At 33.5% G+C, this 25,558-nt stretch overlaps 2 protein-coding genes and 2 long non-coding RNA genes across 4 annotated transcripts; 2 read left to right on the forward strand and 2 right to left on the reverse strand.

Moving 5' to 3' along the window:
* Positions 1–647: 647 nt before the first annotated feature.
* Positions 648–2,783, forward strand: LOC120139431 (CTL-like protein DDB_G0288717). The gene is made up of 2 exons (XM_039154647.1): positions 648–1,760; positions 2,474–2,783. The coding sequence occupies exons 1-2, from the start codon at positions 685–687 to the stop codon at positions 2,781–2,783; spliced, it is 1,386 nt and encodes a 461-aa protein (XP_039010578.1). The 5' UTR covers positions 648–684.
* Positions 2,784–4,022: 1,239 nt separating this feature from the next.
* LOC120139433 lies at positions 4,023–4,377 on the forward strand. The gene is made up of 3 exons (XR_005517636.1): positions 4,023–4,109; positions 4,190–4,269; positions 4,358–4,377. It is a non-coding gene; the product is annotated as an uncharacterized LOC120139433 (long non-coding RNA).
* Positions 4,378–5,632: 1,255 nt separating this feature from the next.
* On the reverse strand, positions 5,633–6,626 carry LOC120139432. The gene is made up of 3 exons (XR_005517635.1): positions 6,587–6,626; positions 6,431–6,481; positions 5,633–5,757 (listed from the first exon to the last, which is right to left on the reverse strand). It is a non-coding gene; the product is annotated as an uncharacterized LOC120139432 (long non-coding RNA).
* A 14,987-nt stretch (positions 6,627–21,613) lies between these two features.
* On the reverse strand, positions 21,614–24,075 carry LOC120139385 (protein CHAPERONE-LIKE PROTEIN OF POR1, chloroplastic-like). Its single transcript, XM_039154625.1, has 5 exons — positions 23,922–24,075; positions 23,731–23,825; positions 22,444–22,826; positions 21,969–22,045; positions 21,614–21,867 (listed from the first exon to the last, which is right to left on the reverse strand). Exons 1-5 carry the CDS (start codon positions 23,978–23,980, stop codon positions 21,717–21,719), a joined length of 765 nt encoding a protein of 254 aa, XP_039010556.1. The 5' UTR covers positions 23,981–24,075; the 3' UTR covers positions 21,614–21,716.
* Positions 24,076–25,558: the final 1,483 nt, after the last annotated feature.

A 25,558-nucleotide genomic window follows, 5' to 3' on the forward strand; every position in this document is an offset into this window, starting at 1 on the left:
GCTCTCTTTTTTCTTGAGAAACTTTTAGGGTTCTTGAAAATCTTCTATAGGTTCACTACAGCAAAATTGTTCTGTAGCGGCGCTTTTAGCGGCGTTTGGAAAGTAAACGCCGCAAAATTTAAACATATAGCGGCGTTTACAATCCAAACGCCACAAAATGATACTTTAGCGGCGTTTCTTAAACAAACGCCGCTATAGAGTAGTACTATAGCGGCATTTTTATATAAACGCTGCAATAGGTACATATGTAATGACGTTTTTCAACAAACGCCACAACAGAGTAGTACTTTAGCGGCGTTTTTATACAAACTCTGCAATAGGTCCATCTATAGTGGCATTTTTTTCTGACAAACGCCGCAAAAGATTTGTACTTTAGCGGCGATTTTATAAAAATGCCACAATAGAGTTCTCCTATAGTGGCTTTTTTTCTAATAAACGCTGCAACATATTAGAACTTTAGCGGCGTTTTTACACAAACGTCGCAAAAAAATATGTACTTTAGCGGCGTTTTTAAACGCCGCTATAAAATGATAAAAGGTGGCATTTGTGTCAACAAACGCCGCAATATTTGATAATTTTAATTGTTCAAATCCCTTTCCCATTTTCCATCTGTTCCCACGATCCCCTTTTCCTATCAAATTAGAATCCTTTCTCAAGACTCGTTTTGTTTGTCCGCCGCTGCAAATGGGCAGCACGGAAGAAGAAACCACAAGCACATCCAAACCCATCCCTCTATACGACGCCGCTTTACCAACCGAACCTCTCCTCTTCAAACCCACCACCAGCTCCACCTACTCATCTCCTCCAATCGAAGAACCACCTCAACCCGACCCTTCCGAATCCGACCCAACCCAGTTCATCCATATCTCTTTCAATTACGGACCCAGACCTTTCAAAGACCTCCCTTTTCTCTTCCTCTTCCTTCTCTCGGTACTCTGCACTTTTTCTTTCGGTATTTTCTCAATCTTCCATCGAAACGACAGCTACTCCAACGTTTCGACCTTCACCTACGATTCCAATTCCACTTCTTGCGTTCAGGGCACTTCTTTTTCATCAAAATCAGTATGGGTTTTTGAAAGTTCTGTTTTTTTGTTGTCAAGTTCGAGTCTTTGGACATATGTAGCATGGACCTTTGTCATAACTTTAGTTCTAAGTGTACCCATTTGTTTCCTTTTGCTTTTGTTACTCAAACACTACACCAAGCAGATAGTTTATGTTTTGCTTCCTTTCTTTGTAATTGTGCCGACTTTCTTTGATGTTTATTGGTTCGTTGCTTGTACCTTGAGCTCTTCTTGTAGCGACACTTTCCCTTTGGTCTATAGAATTTTGGTGCTTGTTTTTGTTTTACTTGGAGTTGGGGTTATTGTTTGGATCGTCGCGGCTAATTGGCATCGAATCGAGTGGACCGTGAGGATTATCGGGGTTGCTTCTGATTCGCTTTCAAGGAACTTAGGATTGTTCTTGGTGATACCGTTGTTGACCGCTGGATTGTTAGTTTATTATGCCCCAATTGTTGTGTTCTTGGTGTTTTCAACGTTTAATGGGAAAATTGTAGCTAAAGAATCGAATGGGGAGTATACTTGTGTTTGGAAACAAGATAGCTGGGTGCCGGCTTATTTTACATTGGCGATATTGACAATGTTGTGGTCCTTGAAAACAATGGTGGAAGCTCAAGTTTATGTTATCAGTGGCACAATTGCTCAATGGTACTTCTCGAAGGATGAAGAGAAACCTCACCGTAGTATAAGACGATCTTTGAGGTAACATCCTACTGTTTTCAGCTTTTTCATGATCTATGATTTTTAATGTATTAATATAGACGGTTTGAAATATATATTGTGTTTTTGATAGGATGCAGCATGCTTACATCATGAGTACCAGATTGTGTTGATTAGTTATCAAAGATAATAGTGATCCTATGGGATTATAGGTTGGTAACATTGATTTTAGTATGTTTTTGGCTGCATGATGGATTCAAGTATAGTGTTTGTTCTTGAGTATGGAAGATCGCTGTAGTGGCCATTCGCTTTGGTTTGGATTTATGGATTCAATTTGACATTGTTTTTTATTTGCTTGAATGGACTGAAGAATGCATTAATGATCTGGTGCCTAACAACTCTTCTAGAGTATGTTCCTCTCAGGTGGTGTTTCTCTGGTGCCATGAAAAGGGGGCTACTTCTCTAGTTTATTTGCTCAAGTTGCCATGTTGAATACAACATGTTAATTTCTTTTCTAGAAATATTGAATTCTTTTGGGTCCTTTTTGATTGAGATTAGGTAGTCTTTTAGCTTCGTGTCCACTAGGCATAACACTATTCTTAGTGTCGGTAAGGTGGTTTCTGAAGGATATCTTAATGAAATATCTACAACATCGAGAATCAAGCTGGACATACTTTCAAGGCATCACCCATGTCTTCTTATTTTTAAACAGCTAGATTTAACCTTTCTAACCCTTTGGTTCTAAACACTTGCAAAAATGCATTTGGTCCTTCTTCTGGCACTGTCTGTCTATCTGGACTACTTATCTGTGTCGTTCGAGTGGTGTGTGTTGCTGTTGATAGCGCGAGAGAAGAAGATGTTACCGGGATAGTGAATATTGTCCTCCGGTGTTGTGTTAATGCCCTAATGTATGCGATAGAGTTTCTTAACAAGTTCACCATCAACTTCGCCTCAATAACCGGTGAGGCATACTGCACATCTGCGAGGATGACGTATGAGCTTCTAAGACGTAACCTGCTCTCTGCTGTTTTTTTGGAGACTATATCAACTCGTTTGTTAGCATGACTTATTTTTTTCTTCTCGGCAGTTTACGCAATTGTGGTGAGTCTTCAATAAACTTCCTTGTTATCCTTCATCCTCTCATTTCCACGAATTACGTGATAACCGAATACATATAATGCAGGTATGTGCTATCGTAAAGGGTGTTAGTGATCTAGGGGATAATACATATAATGCTTTATTAGAAGGGATAGCTCAAGTTCAACATTTCGATTGTAAATGGGTCTCAGTCACGTAATTTTTTCTTCTTGAAAATGTGTTTTTTTATTCTTTAAATTATCGGTTTTAACCTGGTAATTTGTTCATAAGTGATATTTATTTGTATGTTACGAAATATCCAAAAAAACATGAAAATACAGAAGGCACTATGGGTCTGGAGCTTGATTGTGGACAATATAACATCTTTATTGTGTGTATCATGGTCATTCTCTATATCTTGTTTGCCTATAATGTCTGCAAACTGGTAAGTATTTATTACAGAGTTTCGATTTATTCCTTTTATTTTTCTCCTCTATTTGTATGTCTCAACGTTCTTAATTATCATATTCGGATGTTAAATTGGATTAATCGTCACTGATATCTTTGCTTACGTTTATTTTGCCAGTAAATCCTAGTTTGTTTATTTAACGGCATTTGCTTTAGCTTATTCTGTGAACCTGGTGGCTAATTTTCTTGAATTCCTCGAAAATTCGATGTAATTTTTACTGGAGAAAAGCTAATTTAAAGTATTTCTGATTATAGTACATTTTATTCTTGTTTGAGTGAATTTTGATTTGTAAAATTGAAGGAATGATATTTACTTGCTGAGTGTGTGAAATTTGTCCTAGATTTGATTGAAATTATCTACATAAGAGGTTTAAATATAATATTTTATTCTTGTTTGAGTGAATTTTGATTCGTAGGATGATGATGGAGGAACTGTAAGTGATGACATTTAGAATCCAAGAGGCACAGGGTTTCAAGGGGTTGGTATGTTTTGGTTAAAAGTGCTTGTTTGATTGCTATGCAATTTCAATTGTACAAAATTTCATCCTTTGTTTTACTCAATTCTGTTATGATTTCCATTGATATACAGCTTCCGTAAGAATGTTCCTCCAAGGGAACAAGCCAAGTGGAAACGCAAGTAAGATCAACTTACATGATTTGTTTTCCTTTTACTAATATTAGCTTTAAAAAAACTGAGAAAGATAAAAAGTTGATGGTTTTTCCCACCTTGATTAGGAAATTGTTACACTTGCATTGACTTTTCTTACAAGTTCACAAGCAATACTTATTGTCTGGTCAAAGATAGCTGGGAAGTATGAGTATAATGTTACCACAGCGAACTTTATGGTGAGTAGAATAGTCATCTTGTGTTATGACTTGACATGGTGCCAATGGGATTAACCTTATACTGTTATTTCGGGAAACAGGTGGAGACTTTGAAATGTGCCTTGTCACTTGCAGCGTTGGCAAGAATATGGAAAAGTGAAGGTGTTACAGATGATAACAGGTAAATCTTACTTGCGATTGCTTATGTCTAATTTTTTCTATTAACATGGAGATGATGAACATACATTTTTCCTTTATTATTGAACCAGGTTGAGTACAACCCTCGATGAGCTGTCATATTTCCATCTTTATATCTTTCTGTTTGTTAGGAATGTAGTTTTGAAGCCTTTTTCTGGGTGCTATTGATTTAAAATATGTTTGGTCTGATAAGCTGTTAGAAGTTATCATGAAATTCAAGCTTGGATGTTTCTGCACAATTATTAAAATCTATCTCTATATTTTGCTTATCATCATGATGGTTGCCCATGCCATAGAGTTGTTGACTGCTGGGACTGACTATGCAGAAATGTGTTGTTAACTTTTTTAACGTAAGATATAATGGATTTTCATATAAACTGATGATTTATTTGGATATGAAACTAGAGATCGGGTTTGCATTGACATGGATGGGGCCTTTTCAAGTGGTATGCCAATTGGAGTAAGACCTCATGAAGCAAAATATCTGTGCAAGAAATGACAGGACGATACTAGCTCTGTATCATTGTTTTCCCATATAAACTGGATTTATCTCTTTGAATTTAAGCGCCTCATTGTGACAAAGAGTTTTGAAGAATGTGTAAGATTAGAAGCAAAATATCTTAGATATTATTGTTTATTATAGTTAATAATGTTGAGCTACATTATATTTTACGTTAATGTAAACTTTGATTTATTATTATGGATTTCATTTTTCTTGTTATGGATGTCAAGTTTATTGGAAAATGCTACAGGTTAAATTTGGGTAATAAAAGAGTAGAAAACAATATTTGACAAATTAGTTTTAATTTGCAAAATCAATTTCTTTTAGCTATAGAGAGGTAATTAGCGGCGTTTGTATCTTAAAACGCCGCTATATACCAGATCTTTTGCGGTGTTTGTGGGAAAAACGCCGCTAAATCTCAAGACCTATTGCGGCATTTGTGGAAAAAACGCCGCTAAATCTCAACACCTATTGCGGCGTTTGTGGGAAAAATGCCGCTAAATCTCAACACCTATTGCGGCGTTTTTGGGAAAAATGCCGCTAAATCTCAACACCTATTGCGGCATTTGTGGGAAAAACGCCACTAAATATCAACACCTATTGCGGTGTTTGTTGGACAAACGCCGCTAAATATCAACACCTATTGCGGCGTTTGTAACCCCGCTATATATCGTTACCTATTACGGCATTTTTTGTTACCAAACGCCGCGAACTTTAGCGACGCTATTTTCAGCGGCGCTTTTTGCGGCGTTTGTCATAGCGCCGCAGGTGTTTTTTGCGGCGCTTAAAAACGCCGCTATAGGTATAAAAAAAGCCGCAAATGTACAGTTTTGTTGTAGTGGTTGGCCTCAGTTTTACTAGAGCTTTTAAAAACACTTCTCAACACTAATTTGGTAAATTCCTCTAAGGAGATCTGAAAGTTTCACTAGCATAGCGGACATCTCCGAGTTCCTCTTCGATGCGAAGAAGCTACAAGAAGAGTAGCAAAAAGTGAGATCATTCATTCAAAACTAGTTAACAATCATGCAAACTATGCTCCTCAAATTCGGGTATGTTTATACATCTGAAATAAGTATGTTCAACTTTTTAAAGTTATTCTATCGTATTTGAAAGGTCTTATGTTCATCTCCATATCAAACAAAGGTATTTTGTTTAACAGTGTCATGATTGATCAACTATCATCAATTCATATCAACTATAAGATTCATCGTATTCTCACCCAAGCGAACTCAGCTTATTTTGTTTCAACATTGTGATAATGACGTTTCTTCTTTTTTATGTTCAAATCTAGTGGTTTTTAGCCTAAGACATGGGAAAAGTCGTAGGTCTGAATCCGTTTTCTTCTATGGTCACGCTCAATTATACCAAAAAGAAAATATATCAACAATAACCCTTGAAATCATTCAATTTTCAGATCCATATCAGAAACATCATGCCATTGGTATAAGAGCTGTGTAATTGGACTCAGTTGTATTGAATATGGGGGGCTAACACAAGTTTATTGGTGCACTTCAGGGGTATTGGAAGATCATATCCTATACGCAAATACGTGTCCGATGGGGTGTCTGACATGGATACTTGAAGAAAAATGAAAAGCCTGAGGAACAGGAAGAACTGAGGAGAAGAAAGGCCCAAATATTACCTGGTTGTATCTGGCCAGCCTCTCAATCCTGAAAGGAGCTCCAGTCTTGATCTACAAATAAAAGCACCATCACTCACCTTCTAGCACTGGAAAAAAATAACAAAAATGCATTGTAGATAAATTGCAATCACAGATTAGTGACATCGAATTATGTACCTGGCAGCTAGTCAAACCAATAGAAAGTCAGTGATGAAGTCTTCAGTTTCACCACTTCTGACCATCACTCCCAGCCCTGCAGCTTTAGATCTTACCTTTTCTATGGGGTTTGGAGAGTAGAAAGAAGGAAAAGAGGAAGGAAAAGAGAAAGAGAAAAGAAAATGGATACGATAAGAAGATGAAGAGATATTAAATACTCCATCTTTTCAAAATGGGAAAATCACACTATAGGTCCTTCCTCAAGTTTTTGAAATTCAAAATCTCCTTTTGAAGACTAATTGGGCTCAATTCCTACTCAATTAAGCCAAACAACTTAAAATATAAATTCTACAGGGTCCACTTATCTCTCGGGTAAACCCGAAACTACTAGCCCAAAATTTGGTGTGTTAAAACTCTCCCCTTCTTAAAATAAATTTCGTCCTTGAAATTTACTATGATTGAAAACAACTTACTTTTTGGTCAAACACTAAGGATCTTATCCGATCTGATCCTCGAAGGAGACCTCGCAACCTAACATGTTGTTTGGGACTTGCAAAAATGAGTCCATAATTTCTGAGGGCGCTACTGGCGCTGAACTTTAAGTGAAAACATTAGAGAAGCATGAAGCTAAGGAAATCACATTCTGGTTGTTTGATACTATACGCTTGGAGCATTTCATGAGGATCATGTTACTCCAAAAATCACTGCTATCATTGAATCCTTCTCTGAATAACCTTACTCAATTGAGTAAATTATTTGAATAATAACCTATTTTACCTGCCAAACATAGGTAACTCATCATGACATACCTTAAAATCTTATGCCACTTGTCAACACTATCACGATACCGACTACTAAATACATGTTGATAATTCTTGACTAACGTCGATCTATAAGCTTTTGTTATATAACTTTGATTTATATTCATCCATGGAACCTGACTGTTTCTCATAGCCATGCGACTTACGTGCATTCTACTCGCCTAATCAAGTATCCAAGGCACTGACAACTAGAAATCGACCATTGATTGAGCGAAATTAACATATGGCCCTCCCAAAGAGTACGCCTCACAAAGCGAAGATCTATCGCAACCATATCCTGACTAAAGATTTTGATACTCTACATCTGACATTCACTATTGCTGACCACTACTAATCCATTCGATGACAGCTAATATTAGTCAAATGTAGCTTAACGCACTTGATCTCCATAAGTCTGAAGCGCTCAAATTCTCGATACTACACAACGTTGACTACTAATATGTGTTGTATATAGCTCGCGCTCATGTATCATCATGAAGACGCCGCTGATGAGGCTTTGCTCACTTATCTGGTTCACCTACTATTTATGCAACAAGATGTCTAGTGTCGCTTGAGGGTTCACTGTACCTCGAGGCTCACAACTCACTATAACACTGATAGAATATGGGGTGAAATTCCAAAACTGTTGCATCGAAGCATACACCAAACTAACATACTCTTTGTGAGTACATGGGGCATGTATGCCCAGTTAGCAACTGATATTCCTTGGTATTTGCTGAGACATATTCTGAGATTTCTGACAATAAGGTGATCTCTATTCTAACAAGGGTAACCTAAGTACTCTCAACACTCTCATGAAGATCTCTACCTCCACGACTGAACTTGGGATTTCTAATTCTCTGTGGATCGATCGCACAAACACTTTACTGATAAAGCGAAGACATACTTATAGTCTCGTATCTGGAGGATCCATAAGAAAAGATACTCCCCTATGGAACACACAAGGGTGAAAGATTCTACAGTTAAACTTTTCTTAGAGTTGAATTTCAACTCAACAAGGGACAACCATCAGTCCTCCTTACTCTGAATCTCCAATTCTGAGGTCAAGCAACACTTGTGCCAATAACTCCTTTTAGGTCAACTATTGGGTGTGATCTAAGCCCTCAACGACTTTCTAAGGAAACCTTATCTAATCCACTAAGGTTTACTTACTAGCCACTTAGATCCTCACCTTTAAATTCTCCATCAGACATCTCTTCTGTGACATCAACGTCTTGAATTTATCTCTCTTAAATCTGCCAAGCTAAAATGAACCTTGGTCGATCCACTCTACTACTCTCATGTTTGAACATAGAGCTGACACCTCCTAGAGAAGGTTCTCAATCATTATAAACTACTGACCCTCGATCGAGCTGAAACACTGCTACTAAAACTAAGGAAACCTTTAGTATAAGCGCTAAGGTTTAACATCCATAACACTTCCTTAAAACTTAAAAGCACCTTCTTCATTGATTTTTACCACAACCCTTGCACTCTAAATAATACAAAACTCTAGTAGAGCTTCTAGAGCTCGCCACTGATGGTGGAGCTGATAAGTCCCTCAATTCCCTTCCCTCTTTTAAAAAGCCATGCATGAGTCCCTAGGCACCAAAGTACACTTCAGCACAGCATTCCATCATCAAACAAATGGTCAGTCAAAGTGAGTTATCCAGATTCTTGTGGACATGCTTTAGTGTACCATTATCGATCTAAGGGGTAGTTGGGAAAACCACTTGTTGTTAGTGGAGTTTTCTTATAATAACAGTTTTTCAGTCGAGCATTCAAGGGGCTCCGTATAAGGCCTTGTATGGGCGTAAGTGTAGGACTCTGCTTTGTTGAATAGAGCTCAGTTAGGGTAAGATATATGGCTCATATTTGATCAAAGAGACGAGATGAAAGTTTGGTTGATTCAGAACCGATTGAAAGAAAGCTTCAGACAGACAGATGTCTTACGCAGATTTAAAGCGTAAAGATTTTGAATTCGTATTTGGGGACAAAGTGTTTCTCAAGGATTTCCCTTGGAAGAAGGTATTGTACTTTGGACGCTAAGGAAAGTTGACTTTGCACTTTATAAGACCTTATGAGGTACTTGAGAGAGTCAGGCTAGTGGATTATAGGCTAGCCTTACCACCAGAGTTGGAGCGCATTCACAATGTGTTCCATGTATCTATGCTCAGGAGATAAAATTTCGATCCTTCTCCCCTATAGCAGATTGAGGTCAGCTCAGACATGACCTATACAGAAGAACTAGTTAGAATCCTAGTAAAGAATGTGAGAGAATTAATGAACAAGAGGCTTCCTTTAGTAAAGGTGTTGTGGAGGAACCATGGCGTCGGGGAATCAACATGGGAAATCGAGGAGGACATGCAGCTTCAATATCCTCGTCTCTTTTATATAGGTAAATTTCGAGGACAAAATTTTTTTCAGGAAGGGAGAGTTTTAACGCCCCGAATCTCAGGTTAGGAATTTTGGGCCTTGATTTAATTTTTTGGTTTATAGGAAGCTTTGACTCAAGTTGAGATGGTTTTGGGCTTTGATTAAGCTCAGTAGAGAATATAAAGGGTAATTTCAATTTACAGTCAAAATTAGAGGGACCAAGGAAGTAATTGTACCTTTTGGAAATTCAAAAGATGAAAATCTTTAATTGTATGGTGAGATCACTTCTGAAGCCTTTTCTTTTTCTCAACTTTTTCTTGTCTTCTTCTTTTGAGAACTCTTCTTCTTCTCCTTTAGCTTCCTAAGTAAAAGGTGGGAACTTTATTTCCTTCCAAGCTTTTTCCAACAACATCAAGGTAAGAAATGAATTCATTATTTCCCAAGCTTTAATTCAAGCTCTCTTTTGTAAAGTACCACAAATTAGTTTTATAAGTGTTTAAGGAAACCTGATTTTTAATTCGTTTTCAGGAAGTTTAGGCCTTAGGAAGTATTTTGAAACCTTTCTTAGCCCTAAAATTAGTTAGTAATCTAAGCAATTGTTTTTGTTTGGTGAAAGAAGTTGGACAAACCTCCAAAGCAAGGGGAAAGGAGAAGCTCACTCTTGGTTGATTTCTTAAGAGCTTCCAGCAGTTTAAATCATCAGGTAACTCATTTCTAACTTCTCTATACCACATGTAGCTCATCTAAGTGAGATTTGGTAGGTTGCATAAACTTGAAGCATGTTCATGATAGATTGTATCGTTTGGGTGTTTTCAGCATATTATATACTCTTTATGACCTTTAATATCAAATAAAACACTTAAACATCAGTTAGGGACCTCAATGGGACCTTTGGTATAGAAAGATTGGATTTTTCGTGCAAAATTAGGGCACCCAGTAGCGAAGGTATCGAAATTGTAAAAATAGTTTCGATAAACAGTATCGATATTGTTTTTCATTTAGGCAAAAATTAGGCAATATCAAAAGGGTAGTATCAATACTCATTCATAAAGTATCGATACCAAGGCAAGAGTATCTGTTGGGATTTTAATATGCTCGAATCAACAACCAGAATTGCTAGCAAAGAGGGGTCATAACGATTTTTGTGTTCAGGGAGTAAGGAGATTGAAAGATAGAGATTTGCACAGCGATTTATAGTGGTTCGACTTATCAACCAAGTCTACATCCACTACCTTAGCTCCTCACCAAGGATTTTCCAACAAATTCACTAATTTGTTCTTTCTTTTGAGGACAAAGAGATAACCTTACAACTCTCTAGTTTTTTCGGGCTAAACTATAGAACCTTTCCCTAGATTTTACACGGGATAAGCTAGAACCTTTCCCCTTTACAAAAGGATAAAAGATGTAAACAAGAAAACCTCTCTAAGGTAGGTGTTTACAAGATTGAGCTCACAATAAAAAATATTTACAAGAGAAAGATGAAATAAGAATGAAGAACTCTTCTCTTATGTTTGATTGCTTGGATAGTTGTTCTCTTACTTCTTCAAGTGTCCTTAGCTTGTATTTATAGCTTGGAATGTGTTTGAAGTCATATATAGCCGTTGGGGATGTTTTGGAGCTGTTTGGGGATGAGAATCAATTAATAAAATAGCTTGGAGCGTGGGGGGAATCGGTACCCCCTCATAGGGAATCGTTCCTGCAGTGTAAAATTCAAATATTTCGACCGTTACACTGGGGGGGAATCGGTACCCCCTGGGGGGGAATCGGTACCCTTTGGACATTTTGTTTTCTCTCGGAACCAAAAACCTAGGGGGGAATCGGTACCCCCTGGGAGGGAATCTGTTCCCTCTGGGCAATCTGGTTTTTCTTGAAGCCTTTTAAAAAAATATTTTTGGCTCGATTAAGGCTAGAAATACTTTGTAAAATTTGTTTAAAATATATTTTAAGATTAAAACATAATCTTACACTTGAGTAAGGATTGAAATTGACATTTGAAAAACTTGGAGTAATATTTTGATATTCAAATAATTTAATCGAATATATAATTTAAAATTCAATATAAAATCTTAAAATTCATTAACACTTAATTTGTTATATTGAAACATCAAAATGTTTTCAACAATCTCCCCCTTTTTGATATAACAAAACATTTTAGTAATTTTAAGATTTTCTAATTGAAAATCATTTTTGAAATCAAGTTTGAAAAATTACCCCCCTTACTCTAACACTTCTCACCCTTTTTGTTAAATCAAAAATAATTCAATCTTTGAAGTTCAAAATAACTTTGGAGAGTAAGTAGTAAATTTTACATTTTAAAAATCATTTGAAAAATCAAAGCTCCCCCTCAATAAATGCATTCCAAATAAAATTATGCTTTTAGGATCTTGACACTTAAACAAAATTGAATTTCAACAAAGAATAACAAACATGTTAGTAGCACATGAAATTCAATGTATCCAAGTCTAAAATACTTTATGCAATACCAATTGTTGAATTTAAGATCATATGCATAAAGTTTTCCAAAAAAAATGTTATGCATTTGAAAAAATTTGATATCAATTGTTAGAGAAATATCATTTTCATTTAAACCACATGCATAAACATTCAAATTTAGGTCAAAATTTTAAAATTTGTAAAATCAAAGTATTTGAAAAGTTGATATCAATTGTTAGAGAGATATCGTTTGAATTTAAAACCAATTTGACCAAAATTTTATTATGATGAACTAAAAATTCTTAAAAATTAATATATCTTTAAAATGTTCATCATAATCATCTTTTGAACATACATGAGAATAAAACAATGATGCATAATCATTTCAAACCAAAACTCATGCATGCTTAAAATCAAATGAGCAACCAAATAACCAAAATTAAAAGTATTAAGCTTAGAGGTTACCCATTCCTTTTTCATATGTGGCTAGAGCATCTTGAATATCATCATTTTCATCACCATTGCTCCCACACACCTACAAGAGACATTTAAGTATATTTTGGTATCCAAATTACTTTGGATCCTTGGACATTAGTTTCAATGCCCCTTATTTCTTTCGGAACCCATACTTGCCTAATTTTAAAACGTTTTCCTTTCTTCAAAGGACAAGTATGTTCCATATGACCATGATAATGACAATGTATTGTCATTATTGAACTAAATGAATTATTTAAAATGATTTCTTTTTCTTTTGTTAAGCATTCAAGCTTAATTTTTAAATCAAAATTTTCTTTTTCAAAACTTTCAATTTTTATTTTTAAAAGCTCTAAATCTTTTTTCAAAATTTCATTTTGGCTTTCAAAATCTATTTTTGTTTTCAAAAGAAAATTGTTTTCGATTTTAAATTTTGAAATCATTTTCTTATATTTGGAGTTCATGGTCTCAAACTCCGAATATAACCTATTAAAAGCATCTTGTAACTCATCAAATGTATATGGATTAAATTCATTTGAGTTAGAAGATACCTCGGGCTCTTCACGAGCCATTAGAGACATCACCTTTGTCGGTTCTTCTTTCTTGTTTCCATGGATTTCCTCAAGCTTATTCCAAAGCTTCTTGGCACTTGAACATGAAGAAACTCCTTCATAGATTTCAGGACCAAATGCACACAATATCATGTGCATTGCCATGGGATTAAGTTGAGCTTTCTTCCATTCTTTGTCACTCCACTTCTCCTTCTTCTTTGGAGAAGAATAGTCGTTCTCGATTATCTCCATGCATCAAGATCATTGGATTGGATGAATACCTTCATTAATTTCTTCCAATGATGATAGTTGGCTCCATTGAAGTATGGAGGCTTTTCGGTTGGTAGGGAGTCTTCAATGTGGAACGAGCATGAGGTGGAAGCCATCTTCTCGGTTATGTCAGGAATTGGTACAGCGTCTTCTAGGATCGTCTCAAGGTGGTTAAACCTTCTTGAATCCCTTTAAAAAAATATTTTTGGCTCGGTTAAAGCTCGAAATACTTTAAAAATTTCGTTTAAAAATATATTTTAAGATTCCCCAGAGGGAACAGATTCCCTCCCAGGGGGTACAGATTCCCCGGGAACAGATTCCCCTGCGGGGGTACCAATTCCCCCCATGTTTTTGCTCCGAGGGAAAACAGAATGTCCATAGGGTACCGATTCCCCCTAGGGGGAATTGATTCCCCCCTGTGTAACGGTCGAAATATTTGAATTTTACACTTCAGAAACTGATTCCCTATGAGGGGGTACCGATTCCCCCCACGCTCCAAGTTGTTTTATTAATTGATTCTCATACCCAAACGGCTCCAAAACATCCCCAACGGCTATATACGACTTCAAACACATTCCAAGCTATAAATACAAGCTAAGGACACTTGAAGATGCAAGAGAACAACTATCCAAGCAATCAAACACAAGAGAAAAGTTCTTCATTCGTATTTCATATTTCTCTTGTAAATATTTTGTTCTTGTGAGCTCAATCTTGTAAACACCTACCTTAGAGAGGTTTTCTTGTTTACATCTTTTATCCTTTTGTAAAGGAGAAAGGTTCTAGCTTATCTCGTGTAAAAGCTAGGGAAAGATTCTATTTTAGCCCGGAAAAACTAGAGAGTTGTAAGGTTATCTCTTTGTCCTCAAAAGAAAAAAAATAGTGAATTTGTTGGAAAATCCTTGGTGAGGAGCTAAGGTAATGGATGTAGACTTGGTTGATAAGTCGAACCACTATAAATCGTTGTGCAAATCTCTATCTTTCAATCTCCTTACTCCCTAAACACAAAAATCATTCCGACCCCTCTTTGCAAGCAATTTCGGTTGTCGACTCGAGCGTCCGAAAATCCCAACATTATCGATACCAAGGCAGGAGTATCAATACTCCCAATAAGGGTATCGGTACTGGGGTATTTTTTAAAACATTGAATCTAAATTTGGTATCGATACTCAGCCTAGAGTATTGATACTACCTTACTCAAATAGTCTATATTAGTCAGGGGGTACTAATACCAGCAAGAGGGTATCGATACCAAAGGTTTATTATCGATACTAAAGGGTTAGTATCTGTACCTTTGAATAGTTTCAAAGAAATAATCCCTGGATTAAGGGATCAAAGTTGAGGTATCCCGTATACTCAGAATAACAGCAGATAAGTCTTCAAGAGAAATAGTAATTAATATCAAAATAGTAAAAACAGTAACAACCAGGTTTACATAAACTAGCCTTGTTTGACGCTAAAAAAATAGTCAGGACACCCGAGTTTCTCTTTAGCAAAATACGATAGTCAGTGGATATCCAAGTCAGTGCCAAGGCACTTCAGCACCAACTTGGCACAGATGCCTCAAGACTTAACAGAGTAAGTTGGCGGGGTGTACATTTTTTATGCAGCTCTAGATTTCACCCCATATACCTAAGAGGTTGGGTGCACGTTTTCGATGCAGTTTCGGATCTCACCTAGGTACCCAAGGGTATTCTGGCAGGCTAGAGATGTGCACGAGCTCCAAGATGCAGAACTTTCAGTCGCACCATGATGCCAGATAGAGTTTAGTAGATCAAAATTTTCTTGTTTCAGATATGTGCCACTAGCTAGTTCATTTAATGAATGCATGTAGTATCGTACAGTTATTACTGAGGCATTGAGCTCGTAAGCTCAGCGTTCGAAATATGTTTCCGAGCGCAAGTTCTTAGGAGGATAGTTCATGGAGAGTTATCGTCGTCAAAAATTCTAGTGTAGCAGATCAAATTTTTAGAGACTACCAGAGTACGTCTTGAGTCATTCTTAGAGGGTATGTACTATTTATAGACCCTTATGTGTATTCAGTCATAACTTTGATTTGTATTTAGTATTTTTATTATTTTTGATATATTTTGGAAGTTCACTATATTTTGTAAACTCATATTATTATCATGTTTTATTTAACTTTTATGGATGAATTATTATCAATTGTTCTATAAATTGGTTTTTAAAGAAAATTTTTAGGTCACTATTTCGATAGTCTCATGTAACATTATAATCCATGGATCTTTGGGTCGGACTGGATTAGGGTGTTACAGGTCTTCTTCACAATATGAGGTTCCCTCTACAGGTAAAGGTTTGTAACAACTGTCTTTATTAAGTATATAATAAATTAAATTAGGGATGTCAAATCATGTAATCATTCAGGTTTCAGTCGGATCCTGTCAGGTCAGGTTAAACGGATGTAAGTTGTGTCAGGTTAATTTTATGGTTTGACTTGGATTAGGTCGGGTTTGGTTCAAATCAGTTCAGGACATTTTCAGGTTGATTTGACATCAGATTCAGTTTGGGTATGGATCTGGTTAATTTCAGTTTGAATCAATACCAGTTCAAGTCAAAACGGTTCATATCCAAATTAGTTAAATTCTACGTTAATTCAAGTTCGGATGGACTTCAGTCGAATCTCGTTCAGATCAGGTCACATCATAGACTAACAAAATTAAGGTCAGATATTATCAGTTACAGATTGAGTTTAAGTCGGGTACTTTTTGGGTTATTTATTTTTCTTCATTCATGAACGACGAATTGTAATTTGTAATTATATGTAATTTGGAGTAAATTACAAAAATATAAATAATTATGGGTCAATTTTAATAAAAACATAATTTTAAGGACTAAATTCAACAAACATGAAATTACAAATTGAAATTAAAATAAGCATGGATAAGGGATCAAATAGAAATAATTATAAAATGTTAAATTGAAATTAATATAAAAATAGAATACATTGAATCCATTTAAAAAGTTGGTGAACAAAAGTTTATGGGTTTGGAGATTATGATATAATTTATAGAGTTTGAAATGAAGTTTATTATGTGATTTATTAGGTTTGAAGTTAATTATAAAAATATAAATAGTATGGGCCAATTTCTTACACAAATATAATTTTAAGGACCAAATTGAACAAATATGAAATTACAATTATGATTTAAATAAATTAAACACAATATATGAATCAAATCAAAATAATTGTAAAATGTGAAGCTAAAATTAATATAAAAATGGACTGAATTACATTCATTTCAAAAGTTGAGGAACAAAAGTTTATAAGGTTTTGGATATTATAATATAATTTTAAGGACCAAATTGATTAAACGTGAAATTACAAACTATAATTTAAATAAATTAAACAACATACAAAGATCAAATTTAAACAACTATAATATATATATATATATATATATATATATATATATCATATATGTATATATATGTGTATATGTTACACATATATCATATATATACATATATACACATAAGTATATATAAGTATATAATTAAACATAAGTGGCTAAAATTAAAAATTTTAAAATTAATATTCACATTTAATAATTATGCTCATTAAAGAAAGAAGAGAAATTTAAAAGTAATTAGAATGTATACATAATTAAATTGCATTGAATTAAAAATTCAATAAGATATTTACAATTAAACCATGACTAAAATAAAATAAATAAAAAACCAAATTGTAAAGTAGAAAAATAATAATTATTGGAGAGCCGCGGTCCTAATTAACGCAAAAAAAATTATTGAACAACAATGCTGAGCGCCAACTTCTTAAATTTGTCAATATTTTAAAATAATGAATTTGGCAACAAAAATTTCCAAAACAAATCAAAATTTTTCAAAAAAAATAATATTTCTTTTAAAAAGTTTTATCCCACAACTCATTTGATATATATATATATATATATATTCAATCTCAAGTAAATTCATGTTATATGTATATTTTAAATTTCAATTAAATTATAAATTAATTATTACATAAAATTAAATTATATAATCTAATAAAATCATGTTCATTAAATAAATTATTTAATGAAATTAATTTAATGATTATAATTAATATTTATAATATAAGAATCATAATTAATATAGAAAGTAAATTTATTAATTTAATTATCATAACTATCAATTTGCTTTAACTTTTAAAAAGTAATCATATTAATTATCATAGTTAATATAAATTCAAAATCTCACAACTACATCATTTATAACTTATAAGGCAGATAAATATTAAGTTAGGTAAATAAAAAATCAGATTAATAACAAGTCGGATTATTTACAGGTTGAGTCAATTGCATGTCAGGTTCATAACAGGTCAGGTTGATAATAGGTCGGGTAATACTAGATATTTACCAGGTTAATCTCAGGTTCGGGTTCATGTCATTCGGATACAGGTCGGGTTCAGTTATCATATTATTTGTTTAATTCAGGTTCATGTCATTCTCAGATCGGATGCATGTCAGGTTCAGATCCACAATTTTCAAGTCCAACTCGGGTTCAGGTCAACACCAGTTTGGACTCGAATTTTGACTCAAATCGTTTCAATGAGTTTTACAAGTAGGATCAGCTTTATATCTCCTACATTAAATTGTATGTGACCAAGTAAACACAATAGTTAGAAATGGGTTTTCCTACTTCATAACCTTTATTGATGTAATATTCTAGATATGGTATGTATATCTTATTGTATATACGACTAAAACCTTTTAAAAGTTAAAAACAATAAAGGTTGAAGTAGGAAAAACATATTCGTAAGAATATTCTTACATTTTGAATTTGATTAATATATCTTATTTAAGAATGTTGTAAAAATACATTTTTTTTTTAAACTTTGAGGCATATTTTTAATTACTCAAGGTAGAGATTCGAATCATAAAATTTTGATTTTATATTTTACTCCACAAGATCTTTAATATAATGGTATAATGTAATGCTCAAAATGATTAAGTGATGAATGAGAAATTGATGCTCAAAGTAAACTACTTCGTAATTACGTTGAGATAAAAATAAAAAGCTTATATCTCACATTGGTGGTATATCATATGCTCAAAACGTTCTCTAACATTGTAGGAGAAGATAATTTGTCTTAAGAAAATTGTGTGAATGCATGTCCGATTCTATGATTACAAACGAGTAATTATCCTCGTTTTCTTTAAAATAAATAACATTTTCTGAAAATTATTTTTTAAATGTTTGGACGATGTTGTGTAAACTATTTTTCACTATTTAATATTTTTTCAAAAATTATTTATTACAAATAATTAATACTATAAATAACATTATTTATATTAATAATTTATTATATATTATTAAAATAAAAATATTATTATCATATATTATTATAATATAATTTATTATATTATTATAATATGAAAAATATAATATTATATTATTAAAATTATTAATAAATATATTTTAAATATTTTAATAATTAATATTTTTATTAAAATGATATCAAAATGTTATATTAATATTGAATATATAAAATTAATATTATTTTGAATATTTTTTCTTTTAAGTAAAAAAATCGGATAATGACTTACGAAAAATCAGACCGTAAGTCATTTTTCAAAAAATACAAAAGAAATACAGTTGATCAAAAAAAATAAATTACAATGACCAACCTATTTTCCGACAATTAAAATGAGAAAAACTTATGTGAAACAAATTAGCTCTTAATACATTGTCAATTGGTTCAGCTAGTCTAACCAGTTGAATTGGTAGCTTAAACCTCATCGATTTAATCTCCGATACAGTCTGAAGTCATTTCAACATAGTCCATTAGCTCCTTTTAAAGTAAAAAAGATACTTCATAGTAATATTCGTATATGTTTATAATTACATTTAAATAAAAACTACGTAATTATTTAATTTTAATTTTAATTACATTTAAAGATATTTTATAATCATCTTAGCTTAATAAGAAAAGGCTAAACTATAAAAGTGGTCACTTTCGTTTGAGTTTTTTAAACTTTTCCTCAAACATAATATTTGATCACTTTTGTTTTGTTTTAATTAAGATGTGGTCACTGAAGGTTAACGGTTATACCATTAACGGTTTGTTGACATGACACGATAAATATATAAAATGAAAATTACATCATTTTCACGTAAATAATACGTGGATTAAGTTCTGGTAACTTTCCTTTCATATTTGTACACTTTTGCTCACCAAATTAAAAAAACATAAGTTTTGATCACTAACATTATTATTTTATTAAGTTTTGGTCACTTACGTTATTGTTTTATTAAGTTTTGATCACTTGGACGTTGAATGTCATTAGTTTGATTACGTGAACCGTTAGTAATATGTTTAATATTTATTTTTAAACCCTATACTCTAGACAAAATACTGATAATGAGTTTTTTATAAATTTAAATTAGTTTAGGGACAACATTTTAATTTACCAATTTTTTAATATTTTTTCTCTCCAAACCCCAATATTGCTCATCTTCTCCCTCACTGCTTCTTCAGACATCTTTGCTCCATTGCAACACCTTCTTGTTCTCGTTTGTAAGAAAATATATAAAAAGAAGTCATGAATATCTAAAAAATCCAAAGAATTCACCATTAAAACTTTGAAAAGATCGTCGATAACGTTTTTCCGTATTTGAATGTTATCGACCTCCACAATGTTTAAGAAGATCAAACCAACGTTCACTTAGTATTGGAGCTTTGCTCTAAGGGTGAGTTGTTCGATTGGGCCATCGCAAAAATGAGGTAGTCAGAGGTTGACACGATGGAAGTGGTGCAATAGATCGCACAAGCCGCAGAGGTTAACGATGATTCATAAGGAGAACATTATTCATAGGAATCTAGAATTGAAAAATTGCTTCTTGAGAAAAAACAAAGATTTGACGTTGAAGATCATGAATCTTGGATTGAGTTCAATGGATAAATTCACAAATCCAGTTATCGGGTGTTTGGAACCATTGATTATGTTTTGCCATAGGTGTTTTCTCAAAGGAAAATCACCACGAAGAGTGATAATCGGATATCGGGTTATTTGATCCATTGATTTGTCTTCTTGTTCCTTGTTGGATTTGGCATTCTACACTCTCAATCTTTGGAAAATCTTTGAAATTGTGGTATTATTATTTGTTAACAGAAGTTAAAAATCTTACATTATTCTTGAAATGCAACGAGTCTTTAAAAGAAGGCAAATGGAACAATGGAGCAATCGAGCAGAGATGTATGAAGAAGTAGAGAGAAGATGAACAACTATGGGGTTGAAAAGAAAACATATTAAAATTGATAAATTAAAATGTTATCCCTAAACTAATTTGAATTTATAATAAAACTCAATCGTTTTGTCTGAAGTGTAGAGTTAAAATAAAAATTAAAACATTTTACTAACATGTCACATCATCAGACTAACAACATCCAACATCCAAGTGACAAAAACTTAATAAAACGATAACCAAGTGACCAAAACTTATTTTTCTCAACTTTAGTGAGCAAAAATGTGCAAATACAAATGGAAGTGACCATAACCTAATCCTCGTATTATCTACGTAAAAATGGTGTAATTTAATTTTATATATTTAACGTGCCACATCAACAAACCGTTAAAGGTTTAACGACCATTAACCTTCAATGACCACATCTTAATTAAAATGAAACGAGAATGACAAAATATTATGTTTTTGAATTTAGTGAGGACAAATTTACAAAACTCAAACAAAAGTGGTCATTTATGTAGTTTACCATAAAAAAAAGTATTTTTAATACCCATGTGCAGGGAACAATTTCCTCCGCCAATTCCATTAACGACTCAGATATTGCAAGGCTTGGATGAAGGGATACACGTTATATTTGTCCCATAAACTTGGATGAACCAATATAAAAGAATAAACTTACCCAAAGATTGGATTGATAAACTTGATCCAAATTCTAGCATATATTTTATAAATTCTAGTGTACATATTGATCCAGTAAGAGTCAAACTATAAACAATTTCATACATAGTTTTAATCTAGGATTCAGACAATTTGAAATTCATATTTTGAGAAAGATCAAGCTTGATGTTGGTAGCATATATAAACCAAACAATAACTATACTTTGATGGCATGCCTAATTTTGAATATCGGCCCAACAATCAATAATAATGGAAATGGGAAATGGCAGAACATTACGATTTTTGTTTGCAGATTAAATGTATGGGCAAGAAATGCGGTTCAACCTAGTTTCAAAACTTCATAAGGAACATAACATTTTCGGTCTTTCATTTGAGAAAAGTACATGCAATAAACAGGAAAACATACGCTACCAATGAAGTCAACAATTCCAGTGTCCATGTTGGGTGAATTAGAACTGTTGGAATCATTGGAACAAAGATGGAACCACATATCCACCCAGTTGCCAGAGCACCGAGTCTGCCATGAAACAATCGTGTGAAAAAAAAACGATTGGACTAGTGAAGGTAACACATCAAAAAAAAGAGCAGGGAAAAAAAGTTGCAAAATTGATTGCTTACCCGATAACAAATGCCCGACCCAAGCTCTTTGTTTTTTCATTAAGGAAATATATGCAGGCTGCTAAAGACACAGCTACCTGCATATAGCAATAACCAAAAAAGAAGAATTAAGAATATATGTTCGGTATAACGACTGAAAGAAAAGGAAGTTTCAAAAGATGGGGAACATGCAAATTTACAGAAGTTGGAACGTGACCTATCTAATCATTATTTTGATACAATGCCTAGACTACCCAGGCCTCTCCCCACCCTTAAATTGGTACAAGAATATGACACTTGCATCACAGTAAAGCAGCTTATCTTGCCATATCAGAGTGTGAGAGACTAAGAGTGAAAACTTATATGTTCCAAATCCAATCAACACATTAAAATATGTAAAATTAATATTTTACCTAGATAATTCCCAGTTTTATGCGTGGTTTTGATTTGGTAATCATAAAGGTGAAGGCAAATTAAGAAAATATAGATAATGAACCTGAAAGGCAGGTCCACCCTCAGAAGAATTCATTATACTCCAGCCACCCATGAAGGCAAATAGGAACAATCTTCGGAAAATAACTTCTACTGGAGGAAGTTCGACAAAATTGAGCAAGTTTTTAATCCAAGGTGGAGATTCCTCTACTTTCTTCTTTAGTCGACTTTTCAAGTTAATCTTTGTTTTCTTTCTATGCTGGAAGCTGGCCATAAGTAGTTTCTCAAAAGCAGCTTCAATTGATTCTTCACTTCCCTCATGTCCAGCATATTGCTGTAAGAGAAAATTGCGTGCTGACCAAATTTCCTCCTCTAAAGCATAGGGACTAATACCAAGCCGTTTATAGGGATCCCAAACTCTAATTCGAGGAAAAGTCGGAGCATTCCCTAAAGTGAAAGGGGGAAAACACATTTGAAATGCATTCAGAAATAATATGAAGTCACTGCATCATTTTACCATATCATGTAATAGTTAAGGGTGGTCGACATCTGGAAACAATGAAACATTTAGAATATCATAAATAAAGACCAATGGACGGAGCTGAAATGAAAAAGAAGTGATATAAGTAATGACCACAGTAGCAATGCAATCGGCTATGGAATGATTGTGGTGCAAAGTTATTAGTAAAGGTAAGGAATCAATATGCAGCTCCATCATTTGGTTATTGGCCTTTTCAAATTCTCATCATAAATAAAACAAATTATGCACACAACAAAAATCATCAATCTATGCTTTGACAGGAAATAAATTCTTTTGTTCCAAACAATTGTCCTTCCTTCTTATACATCACCCAACCCATCAGCCACATCTGTAGCCAAAGATTATAACTTGAAACTGTAATAGTCGATAAACTAGCCAGCCTATTTCTATTGAAACAGTCATGTGTAATTCAGTGTTCTTCTAAAAGTTTTTTCACGCATTTGGTGATGCCTTCGAGGATAATATTCTCCTGCCAATGCCCGACTAAGGGTGTAAGACACAGGTACCTAAAAGTTAAATGAAGGGTGGGAGCAACATATCTCTCAAATATTTACAATCACAATCACATACTTAGTAGTATTCTATCTATATCAGTTTCCAACATAATCTTCAACAACCTTGCTTATAGACGGTTTAAGTGCAAAAGGGTATTTTCAAAGCTAGGTATATCTACAGTAAATCATTACCATAAAAAATTGAGGTAAAGTGATACGAAAGAATGTTGGCAGAAATTAAGTACTAACAAATTGAGACTTCGAAAATAATTCAGTAAAAATTGGGACATGTGAAGCACTATTAAACAAAAATTACCTCCGTGAGGAATATCCACAGCACATCTAGGGCTTTTATGTCTTCTTAAAACGGGAAAATAAGCTATACCATTCCTCGCATTCTGATTTAGATGACTGTCCAACAAATAATTCAAAAATAAAAATCGTAACCTAATTCTAAATAAATTCTTAGCTTCAAACAAAAAGCAAAGAAAAAAATGAAACGCTTACAGTTCGTGGCCGAGGAAAAGAGTGGAAAGAGAAGGACTGGAGAGCGACGTAGAAGACATTAAAATTGCTTTATTTGATGAAATTGCGGTGAAGTTAAGGTGAGAGGCTCCCCAGCATCAACAAATTAGCTTTGTTTGGGGATAGCCGCTGAAGAGGAACTACATTTGCTGGGATTTTGGCATTTATTAGCGGACTACTCAAGGATGGGCTAAGGCCCCAAACATATAGAAATCGGACCGCATATTTTGTGGGTTTTGATTACCGTCCGAATTTGAAAAGTTTGATGATTTATTCAATCCTTTATGTAAAAATAAAATAAATAATTTTAAAAATATAATTAAAAACGTAATTAAAATAATAAGATGTTATAAAAATATAAATTATATCAGAACGGTCTTTAAGCTTTTTAGGGCTATAGCGAAGATCGTTCCAACTTATTTTGGGAAAAGGTTAGGTTTCAAAATAAAACAAATAAATATTTTCGGAGTCGACATCGACTTTTAGATTAGGTAGGTCGAATACCTAAAAATACATTTTAAAATATTTTAAGAAAAAAATTTTAAAAGATAAAAAATGATATGCGTTTGACCAAAGATTCGTTTTGAAAATGGTTCGGGAGTCGATTACGTGTGGGGAAGGATTAACACCCCCACAAAGCCCGAAATCGGTACCTAAACGATTATACGTCATCTAAATATTGAAATTAGAAAATTCGAATATCATTTAAATTATGATCCTTTTTAGAAAAATTAAAAGGGGTATTATTTTGCATGAACAATTTTCGAAAATACATTCCTTGTCAATTAAGGAGTATTTTTATGTATTCCTCATACAAAATAATATTACCCTAATTTAGATAAAATACATCTATTAAATATATCAAAAAAAAAATTCATTTAAATATAGAATACATTATCTTGTTCGAACAATTCTTGGAAACACACTCCTTGTCAGTTAAGGCGTGTTTATATAAATTCATCAAGTTATATAATATTAGAAAATATTACAACTAGCGATAAATTAGCAAATAAATAAATGATGGATCAAATAGGAATTTTAGGGATTAAACTAAACAATCAACAAGAAATAAAGGCAACCATTGCAAATATTTTTATATGTTAGGTACTACAATTGTAAATAATCCAATTTCATTCATCCAGGACAAAATAATAAAAATATTAAAATTTGAAGACTAAACTGTAAACCAAGCAAAAGTAATGGCCATAAACAGAAACATCACACAATCTAGGTATTGGAATCGTAATTTAGCCATTATCAATATCTAGGATTAAAATAAAAATCATTAAAATCTAAGGACTAAATCAGATATGTACCCAAATAGAATCAAATATACACACGGTGATTAAAATATAAAGCCAGAAATATATAGAGCTTAAACTGACAACCTTCCCTCAAAACGACGTTGTATAGGAGAAGGTATAAATACCCTTAAACTGACTCTTAATGGCCTCAATCTTCTCATTTTTCTTATTTCATTCTTTCTCTAAAAAAGATAACATTTTCTCTCTGACTTCTCTCTTCCCTCCCTCACCGGATGGAGGCCGGCAACCTCTAGCCACCATCTGGCGGAGCTCCCCGCCGCCGCATACAGCGACCGGTGACTCCTAAGTTACCCA

Source organism: Hibiscus syriacus, unplaced genomic scaffold, assembly GCF_006381635.1.
Source record: "Hibiscus syriacus cultivar Baekdansim isolate YM2019G1 unplaced genomic scaffold, ASM638163v2 tig00110745_pilon, whole genome shotgun sequence".
Lineage (NCBI taxonomy): Eukaryota > Viridiplantae > Streptophyta > Magnoliopsida > Malvales > Malvaceae > Hibiscus > Hibiscus syriacus.